This window comes from Aspergillus versicolor (genome assembly GCF_001890125.1).
Source record: "Aspergillus versicolor CBS 583.65 unplaced genomic scaffold ASPVEscaffold_5, whole genome shotgun sequence".
In the NCBI taxonomy this organism is placed as follows: domain Eukaryota; kingdom Fungi; phylum Ascomycota; class Eurotiomycetes; order Eurotiales; family Aspergillaceae; genus Aspergillus; species Aspergillus versicolor.
Window position 1 is genome coordinate 241,445 of NW_024467528.1, and position 22,736 is coordinate 264,180.

General features: G+C 52.3%; 9 protein-coding genes across 9 annotated transcripts; 3 read left to right on the forward strand and 6 right to left on the reverse strand.

Moving 5' to 3' along the window:
* Positions 1-297: 297 nt before the first annotated feature.
* On the forward strand, positions 298-5,810 carry ASPVEDRAFT_28739 (putative Rho guanyl nucleotide exchange factor; the record flags this gene model as incomplete). Its single annotated transcript, XM_040810147.1, has 3 exons — positions 298-4,707; positions 4,758-5,027; positions 5,079-5,810. The coding sequence occupies 3 exons, from the start codon at positions 298-300 to the stop codon at positions 5,808-5,810; spliced, it is 5,412 nt and encodes a 1,803-aa protein (XP_040667887.1).
* Positions 5,811-6,067: 257 nt separating this feature from the next.
* On the reverse strand, positions 6,068-7,351 carry ASPVEDRAFT_656262 (uncharacterized protein). Its single transcript, XM_040815823.1, has one exon. The coding sequence runs from the start codon at positions 6,983-6,985 to the stop codon at positions 6,395-6,397; it is 591 nt and encodes a 196-aa protein (XP_040667888.1). The 5' UTR covers positions 6,986-7,351; the 3' UTR covers positions 6,068-6,394.
* A 366-nt stretch (positions 7,352-7,717) lies between these two features.
* On the reverse strand, positions 7,718-11,208 carry ASPVEDRAFT_133255 (uncharacterized protein; the record flags this gene model as incomplete). Its single annotated transcript, XM_040807014.1, has 3 exons — positions 7,718-9,959; positions 10,006-10,357; positions 10,407-11,208. 3 exons carry the CDS (start codon positions 11,206-11,208, stop codon positions 7,718-7,720), a joined length of 3,396 nt encoding a protein of 1,131 aa, XP_040667889.1.
* A 468-nt stretch (positions 11,209-11,676) lies between these two features.
* Positions 11,677-13,491, reverse strand: ASPVEDRAFT_168374 (uncharacterized protein). The gene is made up of 2 exons (XM_040808680.1): positions 12,841-13,491; positions 11,677-12,785 (listed from the first exon to the last, which is right to left on the reverse strand). The coding sequence occupies exons 1-2, from the start codon at positions 13,054-13,056 to the stop codon at positions 11,913-11,915; spliced, it is 1,089 nt and encodes a 362-aa protein (XP_040667890.1). The 5' UTR covers positions 13,057-13,491; the 3' UTR covers positions 11,677-11,912.
* A 160-nt stretch (positions 13,492-13,651) lies between these two features.
* Positions 13,652-14,961, reverse strand: ASPVEDRAFT_41603 (uncharacterized protein; the record flags this gene model as incomplete). Its single annotated transcript, XM_040812389.1, has 1 exon — positions 13,652-14,961. A coding segment is annotated over one exon (1,250 nt), but the record flags the coding sequence as incomplete, so codon positions are not given.
* Positions 14,962-17,266: 2,305 nt separating this feature from the next.
* Positions 17,267-18,478, reverse strand: ASPVEDRAFT_132413 (SDR family oxidoreductase; the record flags this gene model as incomplete). Its single annotated transcript, XM_040806914.1, has 6 exons — positions 17,267-17,382; positions 17,433-17,583; positions 17,636-17,835; positions 17,888-18,051; positions 18,116-18,374; positions 18,424-18,478. 6 exons carry the CDS (start codon positions 18,476-18,478, stop codon positions 17,267-17,269), a joined length of 945 nt encoding a protein of 314 aa, XP_040667892.1.
* Positions 18,479-18,764: 286 nt separating this feature from the next.
* ASPVEDRAFT_72039 (uncharacterized protein) lies at positions 18,765-19,974 on the forward strand. The gene is made up of 2 exons (XM_040816151.1): positions 18,765-19,158; positions 19,208-19,974. The coding sequence occupies exons 1-2, from the start codon at positions 19,099-19,101 to the stop codon at positions 19,706-19,708; spliced, it is 561 nt and encodes a 186-aa protein (XP_040667893.1). The 5' UTR covers positions 18,765-19,098; the 3' UTR covers positions 19,709-19,974.
* Positions 19,975-20,161: 187 nt separating this feature from the next.
* On the forward strand, positions 20,162-22,359 carry ASPVEDRAFT_41606 (cytochrome P450). The gene is made up of 4 exons (XM_040812390.1): positions 20,162-20,578; positions 20,648-20,848; positions 20,897-21,648; positions 21,703-22,359. Exons 1-4 carry the CDS (start codon positions 20,203-20,205, stop codon positions 21,895-21,897), a joined length of 1,524 nt encoding a protein of 507 aa, XP_040667894.1. The 5' UTR covers positions 20,162-20,202; the 3' UTR covers positions 21,898-22,359.
* On the reverse strand, positions 22,139-22,692 carry ASPVEDRAFT_131358 (SRPBCC domain-containing protein; the record flags this gene model as incomplete). The annotated part of the gene is made up of 2 exons (XM_040806807.1): positions 22,139-22,570; positions 22,633-22,692. 2 exons carry the CDS (start codon positions 22,690-22,692, stop codon positions 22,139-22,141), a joined length of 492 nt encoding a protein of 163 aa, XP_040667895.1.
* Between the last annotated feature and the right edge of the window lie 44 nt (positions 22,693-22,736).

A 22,736-nucleotide genomic window follows, 5' to 3' on the forward strand; every position in this document is an offset into this window, starting at 1 on the left:
GCCCTTTGGGACACAGACCACCTCCACCTCATCTTCGTCTGCGTCTTCCGCTCTCTGACTTCCCCATCGCCCTCGTGTGCCTTGGTCTGTTCTGCTTCTGTTATTGTTTGTTCGTGGCTTCTTCTTTATTCTTTATTCTGCCTTCATTGTCTCTCGCTTAGTCGGAATCCTCCTCCGTTTGTTTCCTTTCCGCCTCCGACCTCGCCCTGGAGTGAGACATGAGCCAGTGCTCCTGCGACCGACTCGTCCCCTTCTGACATCTCACTTCTCCCACCACGCCGATGGTCCCTTTGCAGTATGGCGAATTATCACAATGGCAACCACTACTACGGCCAGCCCGGGGACCAGCAGTCCTATGAGGCCTACTCCCCTCCCTCCACCAACCCGCCGCTCCGGAGAATGCCAAGTTACGACGCGGGGGATGACGCGAGTCTTTTTGCTCCTCCGTCCGCCCACAACCTGAGGCCCGTGGAGACAACCCACCGATACGGACATGCAGGTTCCGGCGAGCATCCAGGAACTCACAGCCTAGCTGCTGCTGTGCGCGACGACTACGCTGACCCCCGATACTCCCAAATCCCCTCGGCCAGCTCGCCGCCCCGAGCCCGCGCCCAGACACAGTCCGGCTACCCTCAATACCAGTATACTTCGTCTGTGAACCCGATGTCACCGACGCAAACCTCATACAATCCGCAACAGTATGCCTTGCCTGCCTCCGCTTCGCAGCAAAATACCGGATATTCCCCACTCTCATACTCCTCTTCTACCTCCTACCGCAACAACAGCAGTACATCTCCGACCCATCAACCGTATAACCCCGCCGCTTACCAGGCGACGAACATCGGCACTCTTGGATCTCCCACAATACAGCGCCAGCCGAGCATGAGTTTCGCGCAAACACCTCTTTCGCCTAACCCGTACGGCTCGTCACACCCTTCGTTGCCCCCTCCACCTCCGCCTCGCGGACCCGATCACCCCTACGGAAGCCGTCCCATCCCGCCATACTCCAGCGCTTCGCCGGCCACGCAGTTTGGATTTCAAGCACAGCATTCCAGCCAGTCCTCCACTGGTACTTCGTCCTATAGTCTCGCCTCTCCAACCACACCAAGCACCGCATATACGTCTGGTGGGTCGCTGTCCAGTATGACCTCGTATAATTCACGTACCTACGCCGGAGGAGTCCCAATTCCCTCGCACATCTCCCATCCGTCTCGCCTGTCAGATGCCGGCTGGACACCGCCAGTGGAAGAAGAGCCTCCCGCGCCGCCAGCCCATCAATCCGGCGACAACTACGACAAGCCGTATAGCCCACTCCGTCTGTCAGGGCGGTCGCTTCCTACGCCACCGCTTCACCAAGGTCAACCGCCCCGGAGAACGGACACGTTGACGCGACACCCCCAGGCACGTCCTCTTCCGGGCCCCCCAGTTGAAACTGACGAAGGCAACCAATCCAGTGGATATACGAACGGTGCAGCTGGCAATCAAGGCTACGCTGATCTCGTTAATCAAGTCCAGGCTGCCATCCCGGAGAATCAGTGGAGCAACGATTATCAGCCTACTCAAAGGCCATCTCATATCGACATACATACCCAGGGTGACCGATCAGGTTCAACGGACTCGGGTCATCCCTCTGGCTCAGATCTTGTCCATCTCTCTCCGGATGAAAGGCACACCCATACGAATGGAAGTGTAGCGATGGCCACCGGGCAGTATGTAAACTACGATGCGTACAGCGACGATAGTGACGCCGAGGCAGAGGCCGGAGTGGCTTGGTTGCGGATGGCTGACGAGGAGGAGCGCGCTCAAGCCGAGCGGCTGCAAGAGCGGACACGACGGGAATCAACCGCGCCGACGACCGCCAACCTCCCCAAGCGGTCCTCCGTTTCGGCCTCCTCGCCGGCGCAAACTACTCGTGCAGAGTGGTATCCTCCACATGGCGGCGAGAGCTACTCGAGACATCCTTCGCACGACGACACCGCGCCGCGAATTAGTCCTTATGGCGAAAACTCCGATTACGCTGGCAATCATCCGGTCACAACCTCTGGCTCCCGGCACAGCTCCAATGCCTCGGGCGAAGAGCGCGCGGAGTACTCTGACGAATATGACTACCCCCCTATGGAAGATGGCTACGCGTTCCCATTTCCTCAGCTGCCGTCTAGCGCACGAGTCGATGCGGGAGGCACTGGCGGCCTATCAGAACCCAGCGCGCATAACCGTCGGATGAGTTTCGATTACGGAGACGAAACAGATGGCTCATTGTCGCACCGCAGGCAGTCGCACCACTCCGAGAGTGAAGGCTCTTTCGGTGAGAACGAACCTGGGGATCTGTTCTTCCACCCAGGAATGCGGCCACTCCCCCCGCCTCCCCAGGAACCCGTCGATAACGCAACATTGATACCCCACCTCCTTCCAGCCGGCACATACCGATACCAGGACTCAGGAGACATGCCACAGTATTCACCCTCCTACATCCCTGCACCTTCCCCGGACGCATATTCAGCGACTGCGCCCAGCCCCACCCAGTTCTCCCGATCTACATCTTTGACGACTCATCCCATTGGACCTCGTGCTGACCCGCCAATCAGGTCCAAGACCGATGCGGACAAGGCGAAATACAGACAGCAGCAGGAAATGCTGCGGCAGGGCTTGTTGAAGTTAGACCCGTCTATGGACACTGCGGCTGCTGCGATTCCCCTTGACCTCCCTATAATCCCCGCCGGCCGCCGCAAGAAGTTCCATCCGGCCAAGCTGTCTTCGGAGGACTTCCGTCGCTGCGAGGAACCCTGGGCTCTTAGTACTGTCCTTGCTTGGATTAGAGATTTGGCGGAGGATGAGACGGACCTCAAAGAACATGCCGTCGTTGATGCGATAGTAGCCTTGTTTACACACAAGGTCCCGACGATGAACATCGCGGATGCCGAGACCCTCGCTGCGCGCGTTGTCCAGAACATGCTCGACCAGGGAGCACTCGTCAAGGACGAAGAATGGGTCAAGTTCGGCCATGGAACAATGTCCGGCGTGCTATTCCAGGTCACCGGCACCGGGTGCTACTCTCCTGTGCTGCATGAGCAGGAGACCGAGGGCGAGGTTGTTGGGCGCTGTTACTCGCATCACTGCATGCGAACTCTCAGAAAGGTGAATCTGAGAGCACAGCTTATGGAGCCGGAGAAGAAGGTGGAGGACTGGGTCACGTTTTACAAGGTTTCAAAAGAAATCCTGGAGGGACACCCGAAGAAGGAGATTGACCGGCAGAACAATCTGCACGAGATTGTCACCACCGAGGATTCCTTCATAGGCCAACTTGATGTCCTGCGAGAGCTCTACCGTGATCGCCTTGCCCACTCGGAGCCGTCGATCATCCCGCCGAAGCGCGCAAGCAAGTTCCTCCACGACGTCTTTGGAAAGGTAGACGCTGTGAAAAGGGTTAATGAGGATTATCTCCTGGCGCAGCTGAAGTATCGTCAGAAAGAACAGGGTCCGTTTATTGCTGGGTTCAGTGATATCTTCCGAGAATGGATCCGCAAAGCCAAGGCCGTGTATATCAGTTATGCCGAAACATTCCCTCACGCAAACTACTTGATTCGCAAAGAAGCCGAGAGGAACGTTGTTTTCCGTCAGTTCCTCAGCACAGCTCGCGATCACAAACTCTCTAACCGTCTTAGCTGGGATACTTTCCTGAAGGCTCCTATTACTCGAATTCAGCGATACACCCTACTCCTGTCCACTGTCCACCGCAATATGCTCAAGGACTCCGAAGAAAAGACCAATCTAGCCCAAGCCATTGAGGAAATCAAAATCGTCGCATTGGAGTGCGACAACAAGGTCGGCGAGATGGGCAAGAAGGTTGACCTGCGGGAATTAGCCACGAAGCTCCAACTACGACCCGATATGAGAAAGCGCGTCGAGCTAAACCTGGACTTCCTGGGCCGAGAGGTCGTCTACCGTGGCGACTTGCAGCGACCAGGCTACCGGACGCGGTTTTTGGTTGATACCCATGCAATTCTCTTCGACCATTTCCTTGTACTGGCCAAGTTGTCCATTACGAAGGACACCACCCGGGCGGTCAAATATGAGAGTTATGATGTATCCAAGTTGCCCATTCCGATGGATCTCTTGGTACTGGAGAGCACCCATGAAGAACCTGTCGTGAAATCAGCTGTCAGAGGTGTGGTCGCGGCAGCTCCAGGAGCTCAGCCTGGCGCTCTTGCACACACCAACACAGACACATCAGGCAAGTCATTCGTCCCCACCACGGTGCTTGAAAATTCCAAAGACGACAAGGTTCTATACCCATTCAAGGTCAAGCATCTTGGGCTCAATGAAACGTACATCTTATACGCGCCGTCCCCTCAAAACCGAAGGGACTGGTGCGATAAGATCACCGAAGCCAAAACAAAGCATGCCGCGTCTTTGTACGCCCAGAATGCAGAGCCTTTCCGTCTCCGCGTTCTATCTGACACGGCCTTTGCCAGCTCCGATAGCTCTCTACCACCCAGCGGTGCGGTTATCAAGGGCACGCCGCTCGATCGCGCAGTTAGGGAGGTTGAAAAGAACCACCCCTTGTCTTCTAGACCGTCTCCTATCTGTCGCGCTGCGGTCCATTGTGCCACTGTATTTGAACAGCCCGCCGGCCGCAAAATGTGCGCGATCGGGACTGATTATGGGGTCTACATCTCGGAGTACAATGACCCCCGAGGCTGGTCTCGGGTAAGTTGACGACAAAAATATCCACTTGAACATGTTACTAACGAATATAGGCTATTGCCATGCCACGGGTGACTCAAATCGCCGTTATTGAAGAGTTTAACGTCTTCCTCTTAATTGCGGACAGGTCGCTGATCGCATACCACCTTGATGTTGTCTGCCCAGCGAGCGGCGTGAATAACCAGACAACAAGTGACTCCGCCCGGCGAGCACCGCAGAAGCTCTCCGGAAATCGTGAAGTGGGCTTCTTCGCGGCAGGGCACATGAAAGACCGTACCCTAGTTATGTACAAGAAACGGGACGGTCTGTCGTCGACCTTCAAGGTTTGTTTAGCCCCCTGGCGACGTTGGCTGCCATTTGTTAACACGGAGTAGATTCTCGAGCCGGTCTTGCAAAAGTCAGCAACGAGCCGCAGTCGATTCTTCAGCTCCCGACGCTCGCAGACTGAATTTTTCCGCGAGTTCGACGAGTTCTATATCCCTGCGGAGAGTTACGGGATGAATCTGTTCCATTCATCGCTCGCAATCTCGACCCAAAAGGGAATCGAAATTCTCACCCTGGACAAGAAGCAGACCTGGTCTGTCCCGGAATTCCGCACCGAGGCGCAGGAAGCTCAAACACAGCTCAACGAGATTTCCCGCCGAATCACTGGTCTGCGGCCGCTGGGCATGTTCCGTCTCAGTGACGCAGAGTTCCTTGTCACATACACCGAGTGTGCCGTCTACGTCAACCAGCACGGTGACGTATCGCGCAGTGTGGTGTTGGAGTTTGTCGGGCGCGCACACTCCGCCTGTCTGTACGGCAAGTTCCTCATTCTCTTCAACGAGGACTTTGTCGAAGTCCGCAATGCCATGAACGGACGTCTACGGCAGGTTATCCCCGGCCACAACGTTGTCTGTCTTGACGATGGCAGCCGTTTCCCTGGTTCTGGGGCAAATAGCATCCCCACGAATTCTGGTGACACTGTCAACCTCTCCAGCGGCTCATCCAACGGAGCCACCTTGGCCAACCACGGCCGCACAGTCAAGATCTGCATGCAGCACCCTGACCACCCGCGGAACCTGCTTGTGCTCGAACTAATCGAAAACGAAGGATCAAAGGATTAACGAACTTTTGTCTACTTCTTTATAATCTTTGAACCTTCCCGCGTTCCAAAATTACTTAGACTTGTATTTCGCTTTTGGTTTCTGCTCTGATCACGACTACTCATCTATTTACACGACATTACAACGGACAATAAGCAGGCACATGCCTGCGGTCTACATGCATTTGCTTCCATTTTGGACACCTTACCTATACCCATCTTGTTTACGCTTTTGGCGTGTTATGTTTCACGAATGACTCTGAGTTGCGACATGCTCGCATTGTACATACTATGCTTCGCTCAATGACTAGCTCTACCTTGTCTATTTTATCTCGTAGCTGCAAGGACATCTTTCTTGGACAGCCCTCGTGCTAAATATCCCTCCGTTATCTCCAAGAGCTGAGCGAAGTTGTGGCTATACGAAGCTTATACAAGCCAATGCACAGAGCAACAGAAATAAAATTCCCTGTAGAATGCTTTCATTTGCTATAATACAGGATACTCCCCGTCTCTTGGAGACATAACATAAACCCTTGTTATAACATTTTACCCCTCACCAGTAATAAACAACCAACATCGCCGTCATCATCATCATCACATCATAATCTAAAGGGAGGGCTTAAACACAACCCCCTCCTTCTTCGCAGTATACGTCGCAATAGCATCCATCAGCGGCGGGCTAAGGGCATCATAACTCTGCAGACCCAACTTGCCCAATCTCTCACGCACACCGGGAACAACCTCCGGATCCAACCCCTGCCCAATAAGACTGGACACAAAGCCCGCGAATTGCACGCCCTGCCACCCCTCCTTACCCTTCCCCTCACTCAGCTCAACATGCACAAAGTCCAATCCCTTGAACGGGTGGTCGACCTCAATCCGACCAAACAGGTGCACGCCACACCCAGTGCAAGCATAGCGCTGGATCGGCGCACTCTTGTCAACAATAGACAGCTTGTCGTTGTTCGCAGTAACAGACAGCGCAGAGGTAGGCACCACGCCGACGACGGAGAAGAGCGAGCCCGCGGGCTTCCAGCACTTGGAGCACCCGCAGGCGTGGTTGTGGAGGACGTCCGAGGTGAGCTTGACGGTGACTTTGTTGGAGGGGCAGTGGCAGTAGAGGTTCCCGCCTGGGAAGTTGGCTTTTCCTTGCGAGACGCCGTTGTCGACGAGCGGGTGGAGGGAGGGAGCGGCCATTTTGATAGAACGATTTAGGTATGTGATTGGTGGAAGGATAGCTTTGGGAGAGGAACTTGGGGGAATTGATTGCTACCAAGGTTCTCGGGGGGGTGTTATATATTATAAAGTACTCGATCTATATCTCCTGGTCCAGGTCTCTCCTCTCCTCTCCCCTCCTTCCTCCCCTCGACGAGACAGTGAATAATTCTCCACGCGAACGACAGATAGACCCCTCACCAGAAACCACGCACAGAAACCACCACCCCCTCATGAGGGGAAGAAAGGGAAGGAGGGCGGGAAAGCGGAAAAGGCGAGCTGATGGCTTCACAACACGGAGCTGGGCGTCCGTTGTCCAGTGAGGAGAGGGCTGGAGATGACTCTCCGCTCCAGTGACCGGGATGCCTCCCGAGTCTGGGCCCCGGCGAGGATGTGCTGGATGTTTCATTGGGCGAGCGACTGTGGGGACGGACGGAGGACGGGCTGGGCTGCTGGAAACGGAGTAAGAATGCGAGATCCTCCACTTGTCAAGACGTCGGAGTTCTGTGGAGGGCGATGTCGTGCTTGTTGAGTGTTGAGGGGCAGTCTACGGCGTTCGATGTACTTCGTGCTCTACAGATTCGATTCACAAGCATAGATGAATGGTACATTATCTTCCAGGGAACTATCTAAGTAAATAACAAGCGCTATTCTGGAATCTTGTAGTAAACAGAACAATCGGTTCGTGGAGTAGGGTAAAGACAGGATGAGCGATCATGACTCAAACTCGACAACCTTGCTGACAACTTTATCATCTCGCCCCGAGTCGGCACGCTGAGCGCTCTCGTGGTGCGGTTCTTTATCGTCCAGCAGCGACGAAGATGCGTCTTCACGGCCGCGGATGTTGACCACCTCCGCACCCTCCAAGAGATCACGATCCGCTTCCCGCACGCTACGGCGCTCCGGATCGGCTCCATATGCCCCTGCGCCCCAGGAGGAGATACCGCCAACCATCGGCGGGGCGGTCGCGCCGGGCGGCATGACATCGTCATCGTCGTCTTCCTCGTCCTCCTCATCTCGGTTAAGCGCGTTGCGTTCTAGGTCGCGCTGAGCTTCGTCCATTCGCTTCTTCACCTCGGCCGCCATGCGGATGCCATCCGTCACGATGTTATCGAGGACTCCGCGCAGACCTCTATTAGGTGGCACGATACCGCCCGAGGCCCCGGCGACTGTAGCACCTGAAGCGGCAAGCTGGGGCTTAGCAGCACCAAGGTTAGAGAAGGTTGTAAGGTTGGAGGAAAGCGATGGGAGTTGCGCGGCCGTTGTTGCTTGCTGGGAAAGACGGAACGACTGGGGGAAGTAGGAGTCGAAGAACTGCTCCAGTAGCTCGTCGGCTAAAACAACCATTCGGAACGTAGGAAGCGTAATGTGCAGCGGGTTGTTCGGGTCTAGGGCAGGGTTGGCAGACTCGGACGCACTTCGGGTATGCTTCGTATTGTCCGCCGGTTGGTCACTGCTTGTCTCCGGCGATTTGGTCTCTGGAGTTGGGGTAGACGACTTGGATTTCACGTCTTCACCAACATCAATCAGATCTTCGTCATCATCATCATCATCCCCAATACTAAAGGAGTCAAGTTTCTCGGTGGCCTCTGCTGTCTTCTTGTCCTCCGCGCCAGTCTTGGTAGGATCGGCATATTCAAAACAGCGGCGTATGAAAGAGCTGACGCTGCCCAAGAACCGTTCACCGGTGCTGAGCTTCTCTTGTTCCACGCCGTCTCTGCCAGGGACTAATTCTTCCACACTCTGGCTCGGAGTAATAGCCCCGTCAAATCCCCGACGGGAGAGGAAGAGTAATGCTTCCGACATGCGAAGAATACCCTCTCTATCAACCTTGCCATCGCCGCTATCGTCATACAGGTCAAAAAAGTAACTGATGTTGTTCATAATGTCGCGTGGCCCTTTGAGGCGTGCAATGCCGTTGACAACATCCTGCAAGCTCAACCCATCGGCTGGATCAGACGCCCATTTCCGGAAGAGGCGTTGGATGAACTCATGATCTGCCGGCGCTGGCCTGCTGTTCCCGGCTGGTGATCGCCCAAATCCTCTGAAGCTGCCCGTGTATGAATCTGCGTTCGACTCTTTCCGAGAGGGTCCGGGGGAATCAGCTATAGCCCACTTAGCGGTAGCAGCAAGGAATTCTCGGAATGCATCGTAGTCCATGTGAGTTGGGCTAGGGCCAAGGCCGACACGGCCAACCTCACGGTCCAGCGAGGGACCGATTACGGAGACGCGTTCGGATTTCTTTCTCTCCTGTCGCTTCTGCTCCTCTTCAATCATCTTTTGCCTCTGCTGGTAGTCGTATAAGACCTCATAATAGCGGTCATAAATCGCACCTAGGTCGTCTAGGTTCAACTTCTTGCTATCGGGGCCAAGGTTACGGATAGATGTGCGCTTGGCGAAGTTTTCGATATTGTCCAAAACGGCGTCTTTGTGCTTCTCGCGCTGCTCGGTAACTTCTTGATGGGTAATCTGGGCGAATTCTTTGAAAGCCACTACCATCAACTCTTGAAATCGAGTGATAGCCCGAAGCTTGGGATTCTCCGATCGCGGATGGGCCGACTCATCGAGACGAGAGAAGTACGACTTGAGAACGGAAATAAAGGAGCCGTCATCCTGGACATCCAGAAGCTCCTCTCCGTTAATTCGAAGGATAGCTAACCCAACCTGGAAGAGAACCTTTGGTCCCTCTAAGAAGAACACATCGAGCACTCGAAAGGCAAAGACCAGAGGCATGGAGTTGATGTATAGAGAAAGGAACCAGGGAAGGGAAACAACAGACAGCTGAACATCAGATTTGCCGAGATGCTCCCAGAGAATCGGCATGGTCTTCTCTACAAGAGACTCAAACACCTTCTGGTCAAGTAACGTCCCGTACATAGTGGTCGAATAATATCCTGGAACTAGGCGGTCACATAGAACAGATAGCAGGAAAAAGGCTTGTGCCTCCGACATATATCTAGTAGGGTTAGCACCAAACCTATCAATGAGACTCAGCAACCTACATCAATAGAGCTGCAACAACAATGTTCATCGCTTGGCAGTAGCCGATTTCAGCATTCGTCCAACTGTACGCAGTAAGGACTCTCCGAAGGCGACCTATGCCCTCTTCGCTCTGGAAGCCGGCATACTCAGGTAAACTGCGATTCAAGTCCTTCTCAATCTCATCAATCGCCAAGGAATCTTGACCTTCGAACTTGGCGAGGGTCTGCTCGTATAGCTTGGGCGACCTCAGGCGCAGGTTTAGGGAGCCAGACGCCACCTCCCATATCTCACCACGAAGCCGGTTGGGAAGACCAACACGAATGAGTTTGTGGAAGGTGGGCTGCCGTATCAACATAGCATTCCGTCCGTTTTCTGCAAATGTTTAGTTGACGGCCATGGGGGATGTACGCATGTACCATACCTCTAAAATACTCTCCCCAAAGTCTCATCTTACTCCGATCCCTGAGTTTACGGGCGTCTCCCGGGTAGCGGAAGAGCATTCCTAACCCAGCGTCGGGAGGCGGTCTTGTTTCAACGCCATCGGCTGTCTGACTCTTCGCTTTGGCGCCGGAGAGCAAATATTCTGAATAGCAACCATTCACCACCGACCGCAGATTCTCAATCTCTTTCATGGAGTCGCGGAGATTCTTCTTCAAGCTATCGCAAAACCGCTCGCAGGCCTGCCTGCTTCCGACCAGTTCGATGGTGAATCTCTGCGGAGCAAACCCGGGTGCCTGCTGTTTGCTCAGTGCTCCGTTCCAGGTCGTTAATGCGAGAGAGAAGATATGGCTAAGACTATTCAATCGTTCCACCCGGCGGATAGAACACAGAGGGATTGTGAACCCATTGCCCGATGGTCCAGTGCCATTGGTCTGGCCGGCCCAATGGGTCGAGGCGCTGAGACTTGACGATGGGACAAAGCTAGTAGGTTGGGTCGAGAAGCAGATGAACCGCTCACTCAAATGCAGCCTACCGGCATATCTGTTTCCGCCACGGTCAACATTCCGGGATTGGGTGGCCGGCGCTGAAGACGATACGGGGAGTATAAGTTCTGCTGTGATTTCTTGTAGAGGGTTCTGGGAGTCGGGAAGGCGGAATTGCTGGCGGAATAGGGATGCTTTTGACGGGTTTCGGTCGGAGGACGAGGTGAGGTTCGAGATATTGAAATTGGCCGGGTCGATGAAGGACTGCGCTTTCTGGACAAGTGATGTCCACTGCATCATCTTGGCGGAAGGTTGACCAGCCTGCGCAGGTACTGCAAAGGGGTCGGGGGGAAAAGCGAGTGTACTCGACGGTAAGCTGAGGCTCAGCTCGGCGGAGCTTAGAGTGCACTCGGGGCAATGCTAGGATGGGATGCGGGCCGACAGATGGTCAGCAGATAATTCAAGGTCATTGTATAAAGTTAGCGCAGCATCGTTCGCATCTTATACCCGGTCTGCGACTGGGTATAGCACCTCAAGTGGTGGTTGTCTCAACGGGAAGAGGGGAATGGGTCGTTCAAGCCGCGATCGTCCCTGGCAGGCATCCGAGTTCCCTCACGTGATGTAAGGATGCTGAAACGCCTCCAATGGAAACATCTTACAGATCAGTGAAGAGGCATGGTAATTCCTGTCAAATTCATTTTCATAAAAAAAATATACCATAGAAGAAATTAAGTTACATGATAAGTAAGATTGGTTCGTTGTTACACTAGGGAATGAATAGGGAACGGCTAAGAAAAATGTTATAACAAGAGGCAGTCAAGAGAATGAGAACGAATCAAATTCGAGTTCACGAAACCATGTCAGGGTTACTCTTTGCGAAACAAAGTTCACACGTCCAAAGCTCTTCCCGTCCAGCAGCCAGAGCCCCGGCCTCCATTTAGGCGTTCACATCTTTTCCATGCCATTTCGGGCGACGCCTACTCCCATCATCATCAACCAATCAATTATGCCTTGCCCGCAGTTTGCTCGGCAGCAACTTCATCATCGGTGTACGCTGGTGGAAGGTCATTGGTAGACTCGCTCATCAGACCTTGCTTTTCGGTAACGGATCCCTCTTCAGCCGATTCCTTGCGGTCGTTACGGCGGTAGCGTTGCCACATGAAGACGGCGAGCTGGCCGACCAGCATACCCAAAACGCTAGCGGCGAGACCGGCCAGAACACCAAGAATGGCAGGGACCACGATGAAGCGCATAACGCGGTGCAGAGTACGTTCCCAGGTCTTGTGGAAGTTGTGGTTGAAGTGGGGAGGAGGGTGAGGGCCGTGAGGGCCGTGGTGACCACGGTGTCCCTCGGCGGGAGAGAGGCGGTCAAAGTCGCCATGGTGGTGCGGAGGGAAGGGAGGAGGAGGGAGGGCACCAGCGTCGGAACAACCCTGGCCCTTGAACATTCCAGTAAGGCGCTCCTTGGCCGCCGCGAACATCGAGTGGATGCGGTGAACCAGGAACCGTCTCAGGCACTTGGGCTTTCCACTGCACTTCCTCCAAGATTCATGGTCGGCAGTCTCCTCGATTTCGGTTCCAGCCATGTATAAGGTGCCTTCGGCATCGTGGATAAGGGTGATGGCGACTGTGTCCAATGGGACGGGGTAGCCATCGAGGTCGAGAACAGTGAAGCGAACCTCCACCATGTCAAACGGCTCTTCTGGAGGAGACGGGAGCGGCATCATTTCGACGGCGTAGCCCAACGGGATGGGCTCCGATTCTTCGCCATCCTGTACGTGACGCTGAACAGCCGCGATCGGCGATGGAGGGGCAGGGGGGAAGATTTGGTGGTCATTGGCCAAAAGAAGACCATCATCGATGGTGAATTTCAGCGACTGGTACCATTAGTCTGCAGAATTCGATTGAATTTGGATCTTATATACAACTTACCAGTGCGGTTTCGTCACCACTCTTGATGGCAAATGGGCACTCGGCGCAGCCAAGATCAACTTTCTGCTGCTGTGCCGCCTGGGCTTGAATGGGGTGAAGACGAGCGACATCGTCAGGGATGGCAACGGCATCAGCGTCGACATCTGGGACAACCAGCATGGCGTTTGCGCTGGTAAGCGCGAGGGCGCCCCCAAGAAGGAACGAACGGAGCGTCATGGCGATAACGGTTTAAAAAGGGCGCATGAGAAGGGAAAATAGGCAAAGGTGAGCAGGCAGTGTTCCGAAAAGTTGTTCAAAACCCTCACTGGCGATAGAAAAGGCGTGGGTGGGATGAAGAAGATAGCAAAAGAGATGGAAAGGTGGGTGAGACGCAGTCATGTATCAGATGGAGTCGAGATACGGAGTCTCGGGGGGGCTGTTCCCGTGCACAAACGGCCAAGGCTGACGCAACCACTATTCCTATCTGGGACTAGCCCGCTTTGCCTTCAGACGCCGGGGTGGAGAGCTGACGACAACAAAAGCCCGTGTCAAACAGGCTGGCTCTTCCAAGCAACATCAAGTTTCAGTGGTGTCAGAGACCGAAAACTGCAATGTTAATGTCTGCGCTTTGCAGGAGGGTCTCGTCTCCAGGTAAATGATAGGTTTACCCCTCCAGATGATGCGCTGGGCTTGCGCAGTCCACGTTCGATGGGGCAAAATTGTGTTATTTTTATCCCGATCTCGGGACTCGGGAGATTGGCCGCTAGTCCGTAATTGGTCATTGGGCGATTACTTGGACATCTTGAAGCTTTGGAACTTTTTTTGAATTGTGCTAATTTTAACGGTTTTTATGGTTTTCACCCATATGTCCCCAGACCCCACCTGTGTTATCCTAATATGCTCGGGTCGATATCACTCCATCTCGCAACTTCAAAATCGACTATGGTTGGTGCTATTCCAGCATCGCTTCGCACTGGAGTGCGGAGCTTGGCGACCATGCTTTGGGGGTTCTTATTCACATCCTTCCATGTGACTATTGGGTCCTCTGGCCTCGCCATGTTGCTGAAGAATAATAACAAGAGAAGGATGGCAATTATCACTTGACTCCAGTTGAACGACCCCTCCGGCGCTTTGTCGCCGCTTTCAAGGGGCCAGTCGTAGCCTATCGGCTTGTCTCGATCTGGGATGACAGTCGGTTCCGCTATGTACCTTACTACCTGCTGGGGCTTCCCCGTCTTGTCCTCTTTCCGGCATCTCTCCTTTGGGTCGGGCCCCAGATTCCAGTCTGAGGCGCGAGTTACTCTCTTGCCCCTCTCGTTTCCGGAGAGTGACTTGGATTTGTGGTTGAGATAGTAAGGAGTCGAACTGTGATGTCTGCGTGGGATAGGATGTGAGCGGAGAAGAAAAGGATCCGCATATTGCACAGTGAGCTGCAGCTTTGCTGACGAAGCGTCAGAATCTGTTTGGACCGCGGTCGACTCTATCGCCGGGTCTGTCATTGAGAATTGACCCATGAGATTTGACATTTCCGCATCGTCTCTCTTTGTGTAAGCATTGGGTACCATGCGAGGGGGCTTAAGGCTCCTTGGTATACGAGGCAGCTTGCGCACCTGTGAAACCGCCTCCATTCTTCTGACCATTTCCCCGCCCTTCTCCAGACGCGTGCGTTTGCGTGGGAGCTGTTTTGAGCCTACATTGTTCCGCCCCAGGGGCTTCAGAACATCAGTATCGTCCTTACCTGGTCCGTCTCGGTACTGGAGGTATGTGCTCGCGGCTCGACGTTCTGCGTATCCTTTTCTGCATTCTGCTGGTCGTGCCGCCCGCGGCACTGGGGATCCAGCTCGTCTAGCTCTTGGTTTGACGCGGGCCAGTCGCCGTCGCATCCGAGTCAAGACCGGGGGATTATACCTCTCAGGGATAGTAGTCATTTTCGTGTCGGGGTCGGATGCGTCGTTCATACTGCTATCCACAGTTCCATATGTCAATCTGGAAACAGGGGGCTGTTGCCTCTGCTGCTGCTGTTGCCGTTGCCATTCTTGTTGCTGCTGTAAGAGAGCGTCTGGTCCAATATTCGCGGGGTGCTGCATTTGATTCCACCTGCCAATATCAGCAGCCCGAAGAGTTGTCACCAGATTCACCATTCTTTCCAGTTGCTCTCGAAGCTTCATGTTATCCATTGCGAGGCCACTAGCCCGGCTATCATATGCTGCAGCAAAGCGGTTCGCGTCAGCGGTGACCTTTTGGAGGTAGGTATGATATTCCTTAAGCCTGTTATTAGTTTCGGTTAATGATTGCTCAAGTTGAGCAATCTTAACATTCCGTTCTTCAAGTCTGTCATTCAGCATTCGCTCCAGTTCTTCGCGTCTTTGGGACTCATCGTCATTAGTCATAACTGTGCCTGTAACCACAGGCTGCCGGCTTCGCTTTGTGGCTTCTATCTTCTCCTCTAGTTGCTTTATTTTCTCTTCGCCGTTCTGTAATTCGGTGCATACCGCGTCAAAGGATTCCGCCAGACTTTCTGATTCCCTTTTCAGTCGATCGTTCTGCAATTGCGCGTCATCAAGTTGCGCCTCGGCCTTCATCTTGGCCTTCTGCTGGTCTGTCAAATAGCCGGTCATGGTTTCGACTTTCTGACTCGGTGTCATGTTCTCGTCCGAAAGGACGTGTTGTACATTCTTCCGGAACTGATTCTTCTCCATCATCAGTTTTGGGTCGTCGTCGTTATTTCCTTGACCATGGTCAGTCTCACGCGCTGACATCTCTGGGTAGGGCACAGCCCTGTCCCTGGTTGTACTCTCGCGACCGTAAACCATATTCGGTCGTAAAAGTGCCTTTTGCGAGTTCTGATGTGTATTGTAAGTATGTATATATATAAAGTATTGTACACTATTCTGCGAATCGTTGATATATATATATATCGCGGTTGGGGGTGGGGTGGGAAGGGTTGTCGATACTAAGATGTTCAGATAAACTGGATTCTCGAATTATGGAAAGGGGCCAAACCAAAAAAGGGAATCTCCGTTTATATAATCTCGAGGACAAGGACACTAATATGTCTTTGTTGTTCTTTGTCTGAACAACTCTCTTGTCGAATCGGCTGCGAAACCAGTCGTGCCTCGTTCTTTGTGTGGTGCACAATGCAGCCTTTTACTGTTACAGCTTCTTGGAACTACTTCTTTACTGCTCTCTTTGTATTCACTTGCGTGGTTTCGTTCAAGCTTGCTCTATTATATCCCGTAACTTGCAGAGAGCTGACTTTTCAAGCTGAGGTGAATCTGAGGTGGTTTCAGCTCTGTCATGATGTCAAATGTTGTTGTTTCGATGCACTGCCCACCTTCTCGACCACCAGGACAAATACCAGAGGGGCATTTCCAGGCCCTTTATCGGAGTAGCAGATGCTTTAGGCTGTATAGTATGCCGCCACCTTATCGAATACCAATCCGTATCCTGCTGTATATCAAACCAAGCACGCCGGAGTTCGATGACTATTTGTCTTCCCAAAACTGGCTCTATAAAACTTTGCATAGTTATTCTCCTTGTATGAGTAAATTTGCCTCCATGGAAAAAGCCCAGCGTAATCGGCACGACATAAACACCAAGGTCTAGAAGAAAGTATGAATGGAAGGTTAAGCTTATGGAGAAAAGGGAAGATCAATTTAGTGTTAGACGAGACTAAGTCTAAGTAACTAAGTAATAGTCCTCCACGCCAGTCCACAGTCTGTTCCTCCCATAAAAATCCCTCCATCATATCAACCATTCTCCAAAAGGCCACCTGAGGCTACACCCAGATCTGAAGTAAGTACCGATATGTTCTCACATACATACTCATTGCCACGACTGGCTACTTCCACCCTCGTGTCCAAGCTCGTCCAATTTTCCTCCCATACGTCCTGATAAGTTCTGGGAAGCGGCATACATTGAGAGCACCCCGGTGCGCTCCTCGGGTTTCACACCAGGAACTGCCGGTGACCGTACCCTTAGTAAGGGGTGTCAGCTCCCAAATTTATGGGAGCCGATTCCTAAGAAATGTCGTCCATATTCAGCTGATCAGGACTGTCAACCCATGTCACGAAGGGACCATAATAATCCGACTTATAATACTGTGCGAGTATTAGAGCTGAAGATATTATGTAGGAATATTTTCTCGAGCAGGATCGAAATTTTGTCTAATGCGGCGTGTATGGGAGGACATCTCTACTTATACTTCTAATCAACAATGCAGGAAGTCAATGACAGGGTTATGGTTCTTTAACACCTATGTAGACGCTTTGTTTTGCCGTCTTTCTATTCATTCATGGGTACGTATCCTCTAACCAAGATGAAACATGGCTTTATACCACCAACTATCAATAAAGCTCCACCTTGTATTGTTTGTAAATATCTTCCAAGTGGTCAAAGGAAAAGACGGAATATACTCTAACGCCCCAAAAGCAATCTATAATCTGGTTCAAAGCTTTGACTTCTTCTTTCCTTTCACGTTATCGAACGTATCGCCTGAGAGCAGGAAGTCGGGGTAGTCAGCCGAACCAACGCCAGAAGAAATACGCCAGCTAGCACCGTCCACTATACACACAGTCAATAATGGAATTCAAAAAGGAGCAATGATGACTTACCGACTAAGATCTGGCCGCTCACGTAGCTGCCAGTGTCTGCAAATAGGTAAACGGTCGCATCGGCGATATCTCGAACGGAGCCAAATCGGCCGAGTGGCTGCGACTTGACCATCTTCTCCATCTTATCAGATGGGAGAAGGCGATCCAGGCCCTGGGAGTATTTAGTAATAATCCTCAAAAAATGTACGCGTTGTGTAACTAACCTCCGTTGATGCGATAGGGCCAGGAGCAATGACATTCGATGTAACACCTAGCGGACCGTATTCAAGTGCGATATTATTAGACAAAGCGTCGATGCCAGCTTTTGCAACTGCGACGTGACCTTGGAATGGGACGCCCGTGTAGTGCAGCGTGGCGCTAACAAAGATGATTCGGCCTCCAGTTCCTGCCGGGGATGGTTTCACTATGAAAAATGTAAGGCAAAGCAGCGCAAAGAATTCGTTTTGAAAACATACATGACTCCGAGTCCACTCTATGCTTCTTTGCAGATTCAACGAGATGTGGGATTGTCGCCTTGAGTGTGTTGTATGAACCAAGCACATCAATTTCCATTACAGACTTGAAGGCATTTACGGAGATCTGGTTGATCGAGGCGAGGAAGTTGCCCGCGGCGCCAGCACTAGACGGTGGACAAAGTCAGTAAGCAAGCAAGACAGACACCGGCCGTGCAGTTTCCAACATACATAACATAATCGATAGCTCCGAGTTCCTTAACGCAGCGGTCCACCGAGGCCTTGAGGCTATCGAACGATCGCACATCCACGGCACCAATTCCTATTACCTTAGCCCCCGGACGAGCTGTGGCAATATCCTGGGCAACTTTCTCAGTCTTCTCAACGTTTCTGCCGACAATGCATGCGTTGGCGCCTAGGTTGACGAGAGCGCGGACCTGCGCGCTGCAGATTGTGCCTGCTCCACCGGTGCAGAAGACGACCTTGTTCGCTGCATAGCATTAGCTCAAGTTCATGCGCATTGGCATGAAGTAACTCACTGAACAGGCCGTCCTTCCATGTATCGCTCAGATAGTCGGACTTAGGGAGTGACATTTTGATTTATCAGAGTACAGCGACTTTAGACAGTTGTTTGAAGTTGAATCAGGGTGAATTGACGGACGTCAAGCATTAGTTAAATGATGGTCGAAGCTGACAGCTCCTCAGTCGGGAGCCGCGGTTATCGGTTGCCGAGGTGTCTGCTAATCAGTTTAGTGATCTGTTATCAATGCACGACATAAAATGTAAAACCCTTATACACATTCGGCCCGCGCAATAAACAGTGCCGTATATAGGTGATCTTCGCACCAGATACTTCCAAAATAAGCCTTCGTATCACTAACACTACTAGATATTCCATTTAATTATCCAAATCGACCAGTTAGCTATTTCTCCGATGCACGGTTGGGCGCACAATTGATTGCCAAATCCACTGCTCTGATTCGCGGTGCTGTCAGTGCCTTAGGCCAACAGCGACGTCACCAACAATTTTCCGCCGCATCAGACAAACTTGCAGCCGCGGCTTGTCCATCTCTCTGTATCCATCCACTCCAGCCCACGACAGGCGACTTTCATCACGGTTTGTAGGGAAAAACCCGCAATCCACGGAACAGAGCCATCCGCAACCCTTACATCTTGTCGCGCTCGGTCGCAGTGCTGCCGCGTTGTTTTCCGCCATGGCGTGCCCGATCACCGTCACCAAGTTCGTAGGGACTGTCTCTCTCGGCCTCTTAACGGTACGTGCTACTGATTCCATCCTAAAATCCGTTACTAATTACTGTGCAGGGTCTATCATACTCCGCCTCGACCATCACCGTACCTTCTCTCAGCCTCCTCTCCACTTCCGCAAACGCCTCCAAGAGTCTCAATGAAGTGAAGCGCCTAAACCGTAAACACGGTCTTCGCCTCGCCAACATCTCCAACATATGCCTCCTCTTCGCATACGGCATCTCACCGCGGCACCGGAAACACCCATACCTGGTCTGGATGGTGGTCATGTCGACCATCGGCGCCTACGGCGTCGACTTCTGGTTCCACCGCGAGAACGGCATCAAGGCCTGGCTCTGCAGCGTTGTACAAGATACTGGATACGCATCTCTGTGCTCGGGGAAGGCGCAAAAGAAGGAAGACGACATTGTGGTCGTTGAGTCGGAGGAGAATGTCAACGGCGAGATTGTGCGGAAGGAAATGGAAACCGAACGCCGCTTGCAGTGCGTGAGGGCGCTCTTCTCCGGCCTGGCTCTTTCAATGGGCATTGTTGGTCTCTGGGGTGACCGCCGTCCGTAATCTGGGGGACCCCAACTACGGTTATACTTAACTCAAACGTGAAAGCTCCGCGTATGCCTTGATGAGGTTGGAGTAGATTCAGGACGATTCCCACTCTTTGTCGCTTTTGACTGTTCCGGGATAATTTGTCACTCTTCTCAGCATATTACGCTTATGAACATGTTCTATCTGTACTTTAATTTAGGAAATATATCTATACGGCGTTCGAATGGTCAAACCTCAACTTCTAATAATTAGCCTCGGTCCAACTTCACTTAGTAACTAATACAGACTCAAGCTGGTTAGTTCTTATCTCCCCAACACTGCTTACCTCTAACATACTACCCCAACATACTACCCCATGGTGCGGAACGTTTGTAGGGCCGTGATCTCCGCAGTGGCGGTGGGGGTGGGGTCAGCAACCCACGATCTGCAGGCTTATTCCAGTCCCATACTTATAAAGAACCCAACTCTCATTAAACATAGACACAGAATCAAGTACCATCTTCTTCAAAATGCATATACTCATCCTCCTTGCTTTTGCTCCCATCATCCTCATAACCCGCTACGTCTTATCTTTCCTCTATCTCACCTACACCACACGCACCCTCCAGTCCATCCCAGGCCCATTCTGGGCGCGCTTCACACGCTTCTGGTACTTCCGCCGTCTATGGAACGGGCACTTCGAAGATGACAACATCCGTCTGCACGACCAATACGGGCCCATCGTGCGCATCGCCCCTGACCACTACAGCATCAATGACCGGGCTGCGTTGAAAACGATCTACGGGACGGGCACCAAGTTCGCGAAGGCCGCGTGGTATGAGGGTTGGAAGCATCCGGATCCTCAGCGGTGGACTTTATTTCCTGATAGGGATATTAAGAGACATGGTCGGTTGCTGCCCTCTTTCTTTTGGTGGTTAGTGAGGGTGAGTGCTAATCTAATCACGTTTGTAACAGGCGAGACTCGAAAGAGGTTCTCGAGTTTATACTCGATGAGTTCTCTGGTGCACTATGAAGAATTTGTGGATCAATGCGCGGATGTCTTCTTCCAGAGATTGAGTGAATTTGCCGAGGGAGATGCGAAGTTCAATCTCGGGGAGTGGCTCCAGTTCTATGCTTTTGATGTTATCGGGGAGATTACCTATGGGCAACGCTTTGGTGAGCTTGGCCATACAAAGCTGCAGTCTTTATGTACTAACTTGATAGGCTTCCTCGACAAGGGCCACGATATTGACGGGACTATTGGCGCACTCCAGAACCTGATGGCTTATAGCTCGCTGATTGGCGTATATCATGAATGGCATCCCCGGCTTTTTGGGACCTTGAGTCGCTTTACTTGGTCCGGCGCAGGCGGCCGAGCATACATCATGCGCTACGTCCAGGAGAAGATTGCCCGTCACAGCACACAAAAGAAAAGCGACGTTGAACACGGTCCCTTGAAAACCCAAACATTCCTCGAGAAGATGAATCTCGCCAGAGACAAAGATCCCGAAAAGGTCACAGACTACCACGTCTTCATGATGGGTCTCTCAAATGTTATCGCCGGGTCAGATACAACAGCCATCAGCCTCTCCTCAATCATGTATCACCTCCTACATTATCCCGCCGTGCTCAGCAAACTACGCGAGGAAATCAACGATTACACCGCTCGAGGCCTCTGCAGCGAACGAGTCACTTTCAAAGAGAGCCAAGAAATGCCCTACTTCCAAGCTGTCATGAAAGAAGCCCTCCGTATGCACAGTGCAACAGGGCTCCCGTTCTGGCGCGTCGTACCCCCCGGCGGTGCACAAATAAGCGGCCATTTCTTCCCCGAGGGGACTGTAGTCGGTGTCAACGCATGGGTACCACACTACGACGAGACAATATTTGAAGACGCAAAGACATTCCGACCAGAGAGGTGGATCGAGGCCGAGGATGAGCCTGAGAGGCTGAAGGTTATGAATGAGATGTATATGCCGGTATGTGTACACACTCTTCTCATACTCAATACCCTCACTAACAGGTTCCCGCAGTTTGGCTTAGGTTCTCGAACCTGTCTTGGGAAGCACATTTCCATCTTAGAAATGTCAAAGCTCATTCCCCGAATCATCCGTGAATTCGACTTTACTGCAGAGAACCGAAAATGGAATACTGAGAACTACTGGTTTGTCAAGCCGACTGACTTCGAGGTACGGGTTCGTCGGCGGGAGAAGGCTGCTGGGGTGTAAAGGTACCTTACCTGACAAGGCAACTGCAACCCGCACCATGGACTCGTCAGTTCATGCAAAATAAGAAAGAACGACCGAGACGGCCCATAGCACCTTCCTCATGAAACATCATATATATATTGCAATGTTCGGAAGGTGCAAGCAACAAAACATTCTGTTTAAATAGGAAAGAACATGTATAACTGATCAGAGTGGATATCAAACAAGCGGCGCAGAAAGAATCCAACAACAAACAGCCTACCTACGTAGAAGATTCAACCCATTTCTTAAAATCCACATTAAAACTCTCAAACCCCTTCCTCGTATCCTCCCTCATCCCAAGCCAACTCCCCAAGTACCCTTCACCCATGACTCCTGCCAACAACCCACTAAACCTCTCCTCATGTACAAGCCTCGTCCGAACTCCAGACCCAGCGGTATCCGAGCCAGAAACACTCTCAAATCGAAATATATGCGCCCCCGTAAAAATTCCAGGCACCGAACCCCGCCAGCAAAACAGCTCTTCGGTGTTCTGTTCAACAACGGGGGAGAATTTCCACTTGCCGTAACCTGCGGTAACCTCGAGTTTGTCGCCTGCTTTTAGGTTTTTTCCTGTGATTGAGGCATCGTTGGGCTCGATTGAGCGGATGAAACCGGCTGGGCTGTATGTTGGGATGGAGGGGAAGTCGAGGAACTGTAGTGGAGTTAGTTAGGGTTACACGTATGGATGTGGATGTGGATATGGACGTGAAGTACCTTTTCGCGCACGGTAGTTGGAGGTGCAGCAATTTCGATGCTTGTCGAGACGATGGCCATTTTTGGAATGGTGTATAAAGAGTAAATTCAAGAAGTATATATTT